Here is a 15,770-nt window from a genome sequence, read left to right as displayed (position 1 = left end):
TTTGGACAGTTAAAAGTCAAAGATTAAGATCTGTGCAGCAAATCATTTTCAGATACAACTTTTCCTTTCTTTCCCCCTCCCCTTAGTTCTCTCCACCACACAACCCACTTTATGCTTCCCATATACCTAAATTACGTCTGCAGGCAGAAGAGCAGTAGTAGCTCTACAGACGTTCAACACAATGGCAGTTTATATATTATTGACATCACTTTAGCTGAGCCTACAATTCAACTGAAGTCAGATCTGAAACTGATAGCCCCCAGATAAAAAAGAAATCTGAGCATCTCAGCACCTCAAAAACCTTCAGTATCATTCTGGCATATTTTTTCCCAGTTTGCATTTATAGCAAAAGGTTAGAAGCCATGAGAAATCTAAAACTGAAAAACTAATGAGCCATAAGAATATCCTTATTTTTGATTATTAGTAAGATTTTTTAATAGACTCATTTTCTATTAAACTATGTTTCAAACATTTTTAAACTATGGAAGGTTTTATTTTGTTTTAGAATGCATTTTTTTTTTTGCACAGGTAAAACAAAACTCATATTGTACACATCCATTCTGTCCCATGTTTTGTAGACTTACAGGTTTATTACTCTATCGGTCAATATTTAAAAAAAACAACAGAACACCTGAGAGCTATTTAAAACTATCTTCTCATTAAATAGACATGGAAATAAATCTTCTATCTTCTGCTGAGATTTAAAAATACATTTGCACTGTTTTTAATGCTGAATAGCATTAGCAGTTTGGTCACTGCATATTGTATGCTAAGCTGGAGTATTGTAGTTCTGTTCCCTTTTACAAAAGCTGAAAGAATTAGTTTTGCATTGAACATCTGTATCCAATGAAAAATATATTAGGTGTCAGCTTTCCATTCACTGTATTTTATGGCTCCAAGAGGTGGCATTTCTTTGCTAAAACAGACACTGACATATTTAAACCGTTGAAATGTATTGATTCAAATGAGAGCAATGTTCATAGCCTGAGGAAAAAAAGGGCTCTGTATATTTGTATGGAAAATACATTAAACTACATTACAAATGGATAACTCCCCCTATAATTACAAGAAAGCAGCCACAATGTTTTTATAGAATGGTAATAACATTAAATACAATAAAAAAAACAACACTAGAAGTTAGAAAGACTAAAAAACGACAGAAGACCCTCTCAAAACTTGCAAATATTATTTACCCCTTCTTATTCAGCAGAGGCCAAATAACCCTTAAAAAAGACAAACTCTTTTACCTGAATGCCTAGTATTTGAGAAGCATGGGCAGCTAAATATAAGGTCACGCAGATCTGGGGGTCCTGATGTAAGCAGATTGGGAATTCTGTGAGAGGGAAACTCAAGAGTCCATAACCTAGGGTGTGCATCCAAGTGGTTGAGGACGTGGGCCTCCAGACAACCAGAACCTTTAGTAAAATGGAAGGGACTCAAATCTTAAAACAAAAGTACTCAAGTCTAGTTGGTTCCTCTATTATATCAGTTTGTTCTTTTGCACTCACTTCAGTAACTATAATGCAAGAACAGCCTCAAAACTAGCTGATGAACTACTTTTTAGAAGCGTAGAATTGTTTGAGTTGGAAGGAAGCTTTAAAGGTTATCTAGACCAACACTCCAGCTCTCCTGAGATGAACAGGGACACCCACAACTCAATCAGGTGCTCAGAACCCGGTCCAGCCTGACCTTGAATGTCTCCAGGGATGGGGCTTCCACCACCTCTCTGGGCTTCCAGTGCTTCACTAACCTTATTATAAAAAAAACTTTTTTTTTTTTTTTTTTTTAAGTATCAAATCTAAATTTCCCCTCTTTTAGTTTGAGAACAAAAGATAAAATGTTTCAGTGGTAACACCAAACTAATAGTTTATATGCAGAAATCTTTTACTCAGGTGAATCTCGAGAATACATCAGTGGAAGGATGAGTTTCTACAGTGCTGAGCCAGCAATGGAAGTATTCCTTTTCACCGTCAACTTCTGTGGCATTTAAACCCAAGGTAACAAAACACACATACAAATAGGGAAGATAAAAGCCAATGATTTTATGTAAATTAAAGAAGTGGATCTTTTCAGACAAAAAGGCTGCTGTGTATCATTGAACAGCAGAGATCAAGAGGAGTAATGTTGACTGAACTGACATTATTGTTTACTTAAAATGGAATGTATAAACAATCTCAAAGACAAATTGATACTAAAGAAAATTATCAAGCCTCCCAGCTGAAGAAGATGCTCTTCTTCAGAAACACTTTAGAAACACTAGGGGTATCATTATCATAAATGTATTGATACTCATGGCTATTTATCATTTACCTGTATTACCCACTGGCTTTAGCTGAACACATTGCTGTTGAAAATAAAAGTATGGTTACAAAATCTTCTTAGCAAGATGCCTGAGCTGAAGCAGGTTTTTTGTTTTTTTTTTTAAATGCAGAATCTAAGAAACAGTTTTCCTGCCCAAGACTTCCTACCTTTCATCCTCCAAATTTTACACCTCTTAACATCATCATATTCCAAACCTAGCCTGTAATTGAATGTCTTCTACAATCCTCATTAATTCTCTCCTTTTCTCCAGATCTACTCCACTTTTGCATCTGAACAAGCAATTTGCACATGCCTCATGCAACATGCAACTTTTACTTGTCCTCATCCTCAACATTTTGCAGCCGCCAGCCCCTTACCAATGTTTCTGATGCCCTGAATTTCTGCTAGGAAGAGGTCACAGCATTTATATCTTGGAGCCCAGTTACGTTGCCACAGTCAATGAACATCTTACAGATCTATTCTATGTTGTCCCAAGTGCTAAACAAAGCTGGATGGAATAAGCTTTGGTATTGTAATCATCTGAATCTGGTAAGTGGGCTCTAGGAACAAGAAAAAAGATAAAATGAGACAGTATCAGAATGCACAGAAGACAGCAAATACCATTTGCTGTCAATCTGCCGTTTTGCCTCTCCTAGAAGATTAGTATGGCCAAACAGTTCTAATCCCTATGTGAAATTTGCTCAAGATGGAACAGAAGGTTTCAGTACCTGCAAGAGGATTCTACTGAACTAAATACATACATTATCTATCCAATTCAGAGGGCATTGGCAGCTAAAGTTGCTGAGTGCTTCATTGGTTCAATAAAAAGATACAATAAAAAGATTTGGGAGAAGATCATGATTTGCAAGACAACTGATCAAAATATCTCCTTAACTTTGTCACAGTAGGGTTTTCTCAGCCAACAGAGCTCAGCAGAGAGAAGTGAGGCTGAGCTGCAACATTCACTGCTCCACTCCTCTTGCCTGCTGCAATGCTGAGGTGCCTCACTATGAAAATATGATGCTCTACAGCATCATGAGTCACTTCCATCTGCAACATTTATTTCATCTGCAGTGCTCCTTAATGCAAAGTAAGTTGTTTTCCCCATGGAGAGGAGAAAAAAACAAAACAAAACAAAAAAAAAGCAGAGAATCATAGAATTGCTCAGGTTGAAAAAACCTGAAAGATCATCAAGTCCAACTGCAACCTAATCATGCTACCCTAACTCTAAAAATCCTCTGCTAAGTCATGTCCCTGAGCACCACATCCAAACAGTTGCATGTTGCATATCCTTTTTGGATAACGTGAAATAAGAGTACAAGCAGGTATTTACAACAAGGAAACAGTATGCTATAAATTCATACAAATTTTATCCCACAGCAATATGCTTGTGTCCCTCCTCTCATGAAAGTTAACCCCAATTATAAAGTAATTAAACCAAATTTGAATTCTGAGTGAATATACAAAATATTTTAATACATTAATTCAGTTACACTTCAGTTCTTCACAACAAGCTGAGAAAATAAGAACTTGCATGGGAGAAGGTGTTGGGGAATATATTATGCAAATGAGCCATGAATGCGGCTTAATTAAAAGAAGGCTGTGCCCATTTACTTATGCAGTGAAGAGTTTGGTGTCCATACGAAAAATCAGATTTTTAATTACAGTTGGCATTTCAGAACCTCCTGCTGGTTGCTACTTTCTTACTAAAAAAGTGACCTAATTCCTAAACTCATCACTGGACAAACTCTGCTAGGAACTGCAAACAAGCTTCTGTTTGTTCTAGTGGGCCTCACTAGAACTTAATTGTTTAAAAAATTTAAACAATATATTAAATCCTTAACAGAATGGGCTGCTTCTGATTCAAAAAGCAGTCTTTAGGATTGCCATCTTGTGGCAATTATAGCAAAAAGGCAGGATTTCTGGATTTTCATCTGGTTTTGCTTGGACAATATTTTGAATTTGTTAATTTAAATGGAAGTACCACACAACAATATAATTTAAGGTGCCAGTCTTACAACTTTAAATTCAGAACTATTCCAATAATAATATTTGTATTGCCTATCTGAAAATATTGTGGTATAAGTGCATTCTACTTTCATCCTGTTTTTCTATGTTTATCATAGCTAAAAAGTATTTTCCTTTATCTTAAAAAAAACTACAATGTTGTAGAACACGCAAAGAAAAGGCACTCTATCATCGTATGATATCACCGATTATGTTCAGCTGCAACAATAGACAAGTTAAAACATTGTCTGCTTTCTGACCAAAGCAATTTCCATAAGAAAAAAATCCCAATTTTAAAAATGCTCTTCCAAGTTTGCCTCCAAAAGTATCATGTGAATGTCACCTTGTCTAAAATAGTTTCTCCTCTTCGATTAAAAAGAACAACTGCTGATGTATTTCTCTTCAGAGGAGGATTTTACAAAGTTTACATCACATAAATCACGTATTCCTTGGTAGAATTTCCATGAGCAATTTGTTTCTGCTTCATTCATCAGGAGGTACAACCACAACCAGAAAATCTCCAGGTCCCAGCTGCAACTCCTAGGTCAGACCCCTCTATGCACAAGCTTCTGCAAGTCTTCACATGCACTGCATTGAACAGCAATTATCCACAACTAGACTGCTTGGTCAGTGAAGAACTATTTAATGGGTTCGTTCATTCAAGGCATTCAATGCACCCAGAGTCTGTGAAAGGTCTCCCAATAAAAAATAAGATGTATCTGATGGCAGTAAGTAGCAATATACAGCTTAATTATATTAGCACATAAAACCCATGTGAAAGTCAATTTAAATGAAAATTTGAGGAAAAATGGATTTGAGGAGAATACAAGTTCAATTATGTTACTCACAGAATCACTATGTAGGCTAACTATCCATGAGTATTTCTGACTTGTTAAAAGTTGCTCTAGTTGGAATTAGCTAGCTAATCCTAACTATGTTTTTGGAGCACAACAAGGTCTGAAGATTTTCATTCTCACCTGACAGCGCATGGAATTCTCATACTGTCCAGTGATTCTATTCTCATATCTTACCCAGTAAGTTTGTGAGCCACAGGGCCAAATCCTCTTTCATCGGCAACAAGTTGGCCTCATGTCTGCTGGCAAGCCACTGACTGTATTGGTGCATATCAGAGAGGCCAGGCCCACGTGTTTTTGGGCTCAGAGCAGTGTACATTGCTTATCCACTGGTTGTACCTGTTTTAGTACTTATTGAAAAAGAAAAAAGAAACAAACATTTAAATCAATATAGCAAATAAAATTTACAGATCTTTTTTTTTTTTTAAACATGGTAATAGACAACAGCTTTAACTATGATTCTGAGAAATCAGACATCAGACAAAGAAGTGTAGATCTAATACATGAACACAGCATCTATGACTGAGGTTTTGTTAAGGGCTCACTTGAAGTGATTAAGTCACATAGATAAATGCCTATTTCATTTCTACTCACCCAGCTACATGTTATTAGCCCATAACCAAGTATTCTACAAAGAATGATAGAAATCCAAAAGAAAATGAACATTTCACAGAAAACCAGCAACTCACTACAGTGCCTGATCCAATATCCATTCAAAATAACTTGAAAGTTTCAGCCATTTCTGGATGAGGCCCAAGAAAAACATGCGAACAACTAAGTTATGCTACTGCACAGATTTGCTAACAAATAGCAAACATAGTTACCAAGTAGAATCCCTGTAATCTGCAGCTTTAGAATAGTTAAAGAAAAATGCAAGATGTATACAATAACAACATAATAATAACAGTTATAATTAATTAATAATAATAACATTATTTCTTAAGAAAGCAGCATGACAGCCCAGGTTGATTACACACCACAATTCCCACTTCCATCTTTTATACAAATATCCTCTGCTTCAGTGGCAATTTTAGGTAACATAGGTTTTAGGTAAGGCAATACGTCATGTGTTAAATATTAGTTAAGTGTTCAACTCCTGGAGCAGCCAGAGACATTAGGCCCACTGGACCTACATTTCCATTCCCAAAAGACTAATTCTCCACTCTGTGGCAGAATTGTGCTAAGGAAAGAGGTTATGTTTTACTGAAAAGAAAATCAGACCTGAACTCTATCACAGCAGTGAGATGGGTTACTTTATTGCCTGGTAGAGCATAGCCTACTGAAAGCTCTGTCACACCAACCAGCAGTCACAAGCCCTTGTGCTTGTGGAGTTGAAGAAATTATTAATGAGGTAGGGGTAAAAATCCTAAGGAATTGTACTTCAACTATATTTCCAACTGACCCATACTAACTGTGGTTACACACAGCAGCTGACTTCAGCTTTGTAATCACCGCAAACACTGTTCCTTTCTCTCAGTCAGGTAAGAGCCAGAGGGAAGGGAGGGGAGGAAAAGGAGCCATTTCTTATACTATTCTACTGAAACCTGGAACAAAAAGAGTAAATAAGTAAATCCTTTGCTGAAAGGAAAATGCTTCTTGAATTGAAATTGAAAGCAATTGCCATAAAACTGCACTGCAAACTACACTTCCAAATACATGAAAAGGTAGTTGGGATATTTAATATTTACATTAAAATTGTGCAGCATTTTCTAAACCATTGCATGGCTAAATAAACTCCTTTATCTTCAAGAATATCTACCTATATCATGTTGAGAGCACCAGACTCCTTGCCCCAAATCCTGAGATGGTAGTTGCCTTTGAAGTAGGTAAACACAGCTTTCACTATGAATCTCTCTCCCACTGAAATCAGACAGTTTTTTTCAGTCAATGCGAGATTAATAAAATCAGTAAATATCCTCAAGTATCAAAGTTCCTTTGGAAGCAAGGGAATTTAAGGTAGACTAAAATACGTAAGTGAGGTACAGCTCTGTTCTTGAAACTGACTTCTAAAAAACTTCAGCTTGGATCAATGTTTTTCTGGTTGGTTACATCCAAGTTTTACCTATTCATTTTGTTCAAGGGAAGAGAAAAAAAGAATTATGCTGTTGACTCCACAAAGCCCTCTACTGTGTTACTCACAAAATGGATTCCATCTAACTACATGATCCTAACAACTTAAGAGTTACCACAACAGCATTTTAAGGTTGCTCTAAGTTTTCAGAACAATTTGTTTAACTCACTGCTTCACTTTGAACAGTCAGAAACACAATCAAGATGGATAACTAACTGCATCTTATCATCAAAGATCACGTGGGAAAAAAACAGATAAAAATTCCATGCTTGCTTTCCAGAAAAAAACCAAAAAACTTGTAGTAACTTTTTGGTGTCATTACTGGAGTCTATCCAGTCTACTGAGAGGCAAAGTTAAATCTTTTATCACCTTGATAATCACCTTGAAAACTCTATCACATTCACTTATCAATATTCACCTCATATGCAATAACACAAATTAAGCAAAGGGGGGAAAGCTTCCTGACACTCTGAGCCACATAGATACTGGAAATAAACTGGAAAATTGATGCAAGAGAAAATCCTGCAATTTGTTTCTTTTGATAAATGCCCTAAAAAAACCAACCAACCAACCAAACAAACAAACCTGAAAAAAGCAGGGTTGTTTTAAGAAGAAATATTTAGACAGTGCACCTCTTCACTGAAAGTATTTTCAAGTTTTCTTACAGGCTTTGAGGAGAGGGTTGGAGTAGATGATCCCTGGAATTTCCTTCCAACCTGAATTATTGTGTTATCTTACATTTCAGCAATGCACACAAACATTTTCATCACAGGACCCTAAAGGGACCTCTGCTTTCACAGGAGGTTATCACAAGGTGCACACCCTCAGGTGGGTTGCATTAACAGGTATTCCAGGGAGACAACATTCTGTTCAGGAAAGGTGCACCAGCCCCTCTGCCTCTAACAGCTTTTATGTGGAATTTGGAGTTAATGTATAACCACCACCATGATAACATGCTGACAAACAGCCAGATACTATATAGGTTGTTGCCACCAGTAAGGCTGGAGTAATCCTATGGTCAGAAAATTGCCTTTTTTTGCTGTTTGTTTCAAGTCTAGAGAAAAGAGAGGGAAGGCTTCTGAACCAGCTACAGGGAAACAATTTGGGTTTCCCTGTCAGTCTGTGAAACAAGCACTGCAGTATGTCTACACTTCAAACCAATCTCTATGATCAGAACAGAGAATTGAGGGACTTGAGACATTCAGTTCAGCTCTAAAATGAAGGGCTATCTTTAAATATGCATCATAATGACCTAAATCTTGTTTCACAAAACAGCAGTCAGGCCACGTGAAGTTCAAGAAATCTCTGAGTCACACTGCAGAAAGAAAAGTGGGAGAAACAAGAGCTTTCACTGAAGGATGCTGGGTTGCTGGAGTTCAGCAGCTCCTTGGCTAGTAAGAGCTGAGATCCTGGCCAGGACACTGATTCTCAGAGTAGGAAAGGAAGGAAAGAAGATGAAAGACAAACAAACTGAGGTGACAAAAACAGCTGTAAATTGAGAATGACTGTCATCTCTGTACTGGGGTTGGAATAGCAGTCTGCTTGAAACAGTAGTCCTGAATTAACAATAATTACTGAAATGGTGGGGGTTACTTTGTGGAGCTGGCATACAAAGTGAGGACAGCAGAATGAGAAAGTTAATATTGATGATGACTCTTCACTAAGAACCCTAAGAACCCCGGATGAATCACAAATGAATTAATACACAATCCAACTTGATCTCTTAAGATTAATTTTGTTTCTGACACAATGTTGTCTTCTTCCTCCTTTATTCCCCTTTCTCTGAGAACAAGCCTTACACTCGGTAAAACTCTTTCTTGATAGAATCAGTGCAACAAAAGTAAGCCTTTGAGAAATGAAGCATAACTTGTTTCCTGTCACAAATTCCATTGGATGTTAGCGATCATGTTAGCAACCAAATTACATATGCATGTCAGAAACTGTTGAGCTCTTAAATATTCTTTATGCAAATGCTGGCTGCTAGTGCTAAGTTCAGCTTATGCCACCACAATATTTCAGTAAAGTACCACCTACTCATCAGCTTAGAGAAGGAATGAAAGCTCTGCAGAGATCTTACAGTAGCCTTCAAGGGGGCTTACAAGAAAGATGGGGAGTGTAACAAGAGGACAAGCAGTCATGGCTTTCAACTAAGAATACAGATTTTGTTTCAACATTAGGAAAAGATTATTTACTTAGAAGGTGATGAGGCCCTGGCATAGGCTGTCAAGAGAAGCTGTGGATTCCCCATTCCTAGAGGTATTCAAGACCAGGCTGGATGGGGCTTTGGGCAGCCTGACCACTAGCAAGGTGCTCCTGCTCATAGCAGAGAGGTTGCAACTGGATGATCTTCAAGGTTGCTGCCAACCCAAGCGATTTTATTAATCTACACCATCATCTCACCTCCTTCCATCATCTTAAAATATTTACTTTTTGGTGAGCTAGAGAGAATTTTACTGACAATTTAGCATTGAGAAATTTGGTAAGAGAAAATAACTATCCTGCCACAGAGACAGACAGTAGTGTTCGAGGATACCACCAACACAGCTGAGGAGGCAGTCCTCTTCGGCTCCAACAACCATTTCATCTTTTCCTCTTGGCAGACACAAGGTATGAACAAAGAAGTCAGAAAAATATTGCTTTTCCTAAACTCACTACTTTCTAATAGTATCATCCACTCATTACATATGCAGCTTTTTAAAACTAGCCAACACAAACAATAAATATCTAATTTTATAGAATGCTACACTCTTCTATAAACTGCTGAAGCTGACATGAGATATAAGTATTTTTAAAACTTACCTCTATGTGTTTTTCTCCTCAACAAGCTATTTCTTTCCCCAGCTATTCTCAAGACAGACTGGGAAAGGTCTTCAGCTACTTTTCATTGTTTTGTTACAGGTTATATCTTTCTCTCCCCCTCCCCCTACTTCTGTCAATAAGAGGAAGACATCTCAAATTCTCAGACTTATTGTCTAGCTGAGGAATTCCGTGTGGGATAGTTTACAGTACACATAGAGACTTGTAACAGATTTAATACACTAAAAGATTATATTTCTCTCTGCTTATTTCTATCAGACAGTGAAGTTTTTATTTTGTTTTACAGTGGCACACTTAGTTTTGCGTTTACTGTAGCTCACGGCTTGTATTTTGCCAGCACTGTAACTTACACTGTCTGCTGTTATTGATCATCAGGTCAAAGCAATGACAATCAAACAAGTAATCTTCTGTTATTCCATGGGCTTTCGGAGGGGCTAACTGGAACAATACAAGGATTCAACAACGCTACACTCTGTACTTAAAACACACAGGAGTCAAAGATCACTTAATCTGTAAAGTAAGACTGTCTGTACAATTAAGTGCTCACAGTTGCATGCTCCTGGATTCAATTCCATTTCTTATTCCAACAGCCTTCCTTTCCTTGCAAGATTTTGGTAACACTATTTTTCAACAAAGACAGAGCATTATTATAGAACTGTAGGGCTGGAAGGGATCTGTAGAGATAATTGAGTCCTGCAAAGCAGGACCCCTACAGCAGGCTGCATTGGTAAGAGTTCAGGCAGGTCTTGAATATCTCCAGAGAAGGATAATCAGCATTATCACAATGAAAACATTAATTTTACTCTATATAGTACAAGTTTGTATGTGAATGCAACACACACAGAAAACACACATGCTCCATCCTGTGAATGAACCAGGCAATTCAGCAACATTTTACTCAAAACTATCCATCTAGCATATATGCATAGTGGCTTATACTGAGTACTTGCTGACTATGCAGCGCTCTATTACACAAGTGCCATTGTTGCTTCAACCTCATTCCTACTCATAATACGTGCCCTTAGATCTCAATAAACAAAAGGAGGATTTAACCATTCCTTCTAACATGCATCATGATACAGTTCTTCTAGATCAGGGACAAAGTCTTGCTAAGTTATTTTCTCTTTATGATTTGTTTTAAGAATTATCATAGAAGTTAAATAACTAGTGAAACAAGCTTTTTTCTTTCAATTCAGTTAGAATAAGATGATAAACGTGTTTATCAAATGGAAAAATTGTAAAGCAAATACAGAACTGTGCTTAGAAATCAAGCAAATCATCCCCGATGCTAAGGTCCTGTATGGCATTCCCTTGATACCATACTAGAATGATGTAAATTTTATGAGAGAGACACTGCTTGGCTGTGTAGTAGAGACCTGCTTTGGCCCACGTAGGTGCTGCTGCTTATCAGCAAGGTAACTGACTGGCTCCAACCAGTTGGCTTTGATAGGAGAGCTATCTAGGGCTGAAAATCTGCATGTATGCCAATTCAGTGGCTCTACAAAGCTTAAATAGAAGATGGCATAGCTCTGCCTTGGAGCTTGGGTTCAAAGACTATTTCAAAAATCCGCACAGAAGTAAATACTTAAATGCTTGTGAAATTAGGTTTTCCCTAATATGATGGGGGGAAGCATGTTAGCTACCCAGTTTTGGAATTAAAAATATGCAGAAAACTGTGCAAGGGATTTACTGGCACTGGTAGAAAGAGCAGACAGCAACCTAGACAAGAGCAGTAATAGCTTTCTCTGAAGCAACTGTAACTTGAACACTAGACTGCACATTGGCTTTGACAGAGGGGTATCGACTAAAACTGCAGACAATCTCCTGCTGTCTTAGAGAGAAGGTAATGTTATTGGAGAGCAGCCATCCTGGAAAGAGAGGAGACAGAGGATCAAAAGCCAGAACAGAGCTCATGAGTATCTGGCAAGGGTTTCTGCTGGATCTCCCTGCTAGCTCTAATCACCTCAAGCAGATGGAAAAGAACAGAAATTTAAAACTTTACTGGAGTTTAAGTGGACTGTGTGAAGCATTCGCTTACTGTAAGCTGGCTGCAAAATGAGTTTAAAATAAAACCCAACGTTCATAAATAAATCTGTAGCAACAAAACACACATCTGTGTGACCAGAAATGAGGCTGCCCACAAAGTGGAACTTGTACTTGCAGTCGGCACTTTCACATAAGCAAGTGCTACTTTTATACACTTAGCAAGTCTAAACATCAACACATTCACTGTTGAAAACTAATTCTAGTTTTCATACCTTGTTGTTGACATATTTTTCAGATTTGGAGAGAATAAGTTAAGTCTGCAGACTGAAAACTGCTCTTTGTTTTTTTCCATACCCTCAATTACACACGTATGCATGGGCACACACATGTAGAGGCAAAAATAATGGGAAAAAAAAATAATGTATAGGAATATCTTCCTTTAAGAGCCACATGCATAATTAACAACTTCTGTCATTGATTTTTGTGATGTCAGGATACTTCCCAATGGTGAGATCTGCTAGACAGTGGAATAACTTCCTTAAGTGGAATCATAAAAGCTCACCTACTTAATGTACCTAAAAGAGAGTAAAAGAAGCAGTAGGAAAACAACCAGAAACCTGTTACTCACTGGTAGATTTGACTCAACCAAACTTTATCACCTGCAACTCTCAGTTTACTACAGAACAAAAGTCACCTTCCTTTTAGATTCCTTGTATGTAAAAGCAAACTCAATCACTCTTGAAGCTATGATTCTGCCTCTACATCTCAAAGCTCCTCTTGAAGATCCACTGAATAACAAATCATTCTTGTCTGCATTAGCTTAAATATGTATATTTATAATCTTACCTTCTTACCACCATAAACAAAGAAATAAAACATAAGCTCACAGATGCAGCAAGTGTATTTCTGAAGGGAAGTTCAATTTTTCTAGTTATTTTATTATCCTTATAAACTAGACCACAACCAATTTAGCCCAAGGTTCCTGGAGCTTTCCCAGCTCAACTTGGAGCATACTGTACATGTTGGGAGGGGCACTGGAGGGGAACCACCATCTGAAACTCATTAATTAGAATTAGAATTTTTAAGGGTTTGCATCAAAATGTGATCTGTGCTGATAAAGTAAACTTTAATCACAAGAAGCCCTTGTCCTTTACATTATGAATATACTTGCTACAAGTGTGCACAGTGCTCAGAGGATACAGAACCTGGCAAAAACAGCATGCCAATACTTTAGACCTGTAAGGCCCTTGGTCTGAGGCCAGACCAGAATGAAGTTAACCACAGAAAAATCTGAGCTAATCATTGAAAGCCTGGATGTTTCTAGGACTATGCCTAGTAGGAATAACTCCACTGCCTTGATGATCTCTTCCAAAAGGAAAGCAATAAGTCTTTCTCATATAGACCAAAACAAAGCCTTAGGAACATTCTACATGTACTTGCTCATAAAATTACAACTTCTGGAAACTGAGCCTTTTCCTATCACAGTCCAAGTTGATTTGCCAGGCTCTCATTGCATGCTTTTCTGCTTATCAAAGAAAAGAAAAAAAAAAAACAACAAACCCAACACATTAGAAGGTAGTAGAAATTTCCATTTCCACCAACTGGAGAGGGAAATATACACACACCTGTCACATCACATCTGACAAGGAGTAGGAATGTGTCTCTTGCTGCAAGCACACTAAGCAGGCAGCGTTACAAGTTGACTAGTTATCATCAGCTTTGTATTTAATTACAAAATTTCTGTTCTGAAAACAGCAAGAAGCTTTAATAGAGAGATTTCAAGCAGAGCCAAGAAGGTACTTCAGATTTTAAGTGAAGTAAGATTGTGGGCCAAAAGGAAAATAAAACAATCAAATGTAGTAGCTGGAAGTCAATAGGGACTGCAAGTGTGGGGCCATAACTGACCCTTCTCACTTCTCCAGGTTCAGGGTGGCTGTAGTTCCACCAGGGTACCACAGTATAATGCCGATCAGATGGCCTGTTGAACCATACAACATGAATTTAATAATGTCAGCTAGATTCCTACTAAATCACAATCCACATCACAAAACCACCATAAAACCATGACATTTGGCACAGTATCTACTTTGTAGCAAAGAAACTATTTGAGACTTAATATACATGGAAACTGAAGAGAACTTGGTTTTAATTTCAAAGTACTTCCAGAATAGCGCTAGAGCTGCAGTAAGGTCCCTGCTAAGCATCCTTGGTGGCGCTCCGGGGGGCAAAGCTGACGCACACCTCTGCAACAGCGAGCTGAGAGAATGGAGACGCAAAGAAGGGAGGATGCTAAGACAGATGTTCAGAAACAAAGTCTTCCCCAAGCCAAACCCAGCCCTCCCAAGGGCTGAATCCGGAGCCTGGGGGAGTAAGCGAGCACCTGGGCGGCCGCTGCTGCCGTGCGAGCAGCCCCCGCCCCACACTTGCCTTTCCCACGCGCGCCGCGATCTCTCCGGCCTCGTCCTCCTGCCCCTGCCTCACCCAGGGCTCCGCCGACCGGACCCGCAGCTGTGCCGGCAGGAGCGGGAGAGGTACCCAGAGCCCAGGAGACTGCCCCGCTCCGCCCCGCGTTCACCCCCCGCCGAGCCCGGCTGCGCTGTCCTCGGGGCCTCTCCGCAACGCGCAACGCGGCTGAGCTAATAGCTTTGCCATAAGTGCCGCGAGCGGGGCTCCCAGCTCTGCCCCTCGGGGGCAGGACCAAGAGCGGCCGTCACGGCCCCTCCACGGGATGCCCGGGGGCGGCCCACCAGCGAACGCCAGCCCAGCCCGCAGTCCTCGGCCGAGTCCCCTCCGCCGACCCTCCCGCACCCCTACGCATGCTCTCACACTGCCTCTGCGCTGCTTTGAACCTCAGGAAGCACAGAGAGAAGACCCTCCCTCCCCCTCCCCCCCCCCCAAAAAAAGAAAGAAAGAAAAAAAGAGAGAGAGAAAGAAAGAACGAAGGAAAGAAAGCAAACAAGCAAAGCCCGCTGCCCTGATACGCGGGAACAGAAACAAAAGCAGCAACTCACCTTCCCACTGCCGGCCCCTTTTTCTTTCAACTTGAAGGCAGCCGGCGGAGAGCCTGGGCCGCGGGCTCCTCCGTGGAGTCGGCAGCAAGCCCCGCCGAGGCGCGCAGGTTTCCCCCGCCGCGCACACCCACTCGCTCACAGCCTCCCGCCACTGAGCCTGCCGGCAGCAGCAGCCTCCGCGCCCCCAACCCGAGCAGCCCGGGAGCAGCCGCTCCTCATACTTCTGGCCGCTCCGCTAGGTTCTCTCTTTGGAAGACTTTTTTTTTTTCTTTTTTCTTTTTTCTTTTTCTTTTTTTTCCCCCAGCCTCTTCCCCCTCACAACCCCATTTCCTATTTTTCAGCAGTCCGCATATACTGAACGGAAGTTAAGTGCTTACTTTTTTTCAGAAGGACTGCAAACGCAATTGACACTGATTTACCCTTGAAATGCTGTGATATCCTGTTACAGTTCTTGGCAGCAAGTTTGTGCTTAGGTCCATTTCTCTTTCGTTATTGCTGCTTTCTTTCCAAGACTGGAGAAGAGAAAGGAAAAAAAATCAAATCTAAGCTGGAACTCCCGTTTTCTTTAACTCAAATAGTTGTTGCTGGGACTTCCGGGCACTTAAGGACATCGGTCTGATCATCACTTCTTGATCCTTCTTTTTTTCTCTCTGACTTCACATCTTGGGATGTGCTTCATTCCATGTCTCCACAACCATTTCATGCCACCTTGCAGTCTACTTT

General features: G+C 39.6%; 1 protein-coding gene across 4 annotated transcripts in view; it reads right to left on the bottom strand.

Moving 5' to 3' along the window:
* Positions 1 to 15,143, bottom strand: part of GAS2 (growth arrest specific 2) — an 88,492-nt gene extending 73,349 nt beyond the window's left edge. The window contains exons 1-2 of one of the 4 annotated variants that reach the window (XM_046941564.1): positions 14,464 to 15,143; positions 5,340 to 5,512 (exon numbers count right to left, since the gene is read on the bottom strand). In XM_046941564.1, coding sequence (XP_046797520.1) covers positions 5,340 to 5,481 — 142 coding nt within the window. In that variant the 5' untranslated portion in view covers positions 5,482 to 5,512; positions 14,464 to 15,143. The remainder of the gene's footprint in view (positions 1 to 5,339; positions 5,513 to 14,463) is intronic. The other 3 variants (XM_015286179.4, XM_046941565.1, NM_001199470.1) reach the window with 3 other exon arrangements.
* Between the last annotated feature and the right edge of the window lie 627 nt (positions 15,144 to 15,770).

This window comes from Gallus gallus, chromosome 5, assembly GCF_016699485.2.
Source record: "Gallus gallus isolate bGalGal1 chromosome 5, bGalGal1.mat.broiler.GRCg7b, whole genome shotgun sequence".
NCBI classification, from domain to species: Eukaryota; Metazoa; Chordata; class Aves; order Galliformes; family Phasianidae; genus Gallus; species Gallus gallus.
The sequence above is the reverse complement of the archived record's forward strand: the minus strand, read 5'-3'. Positions and strand labels throughout refer to the sequence as shown.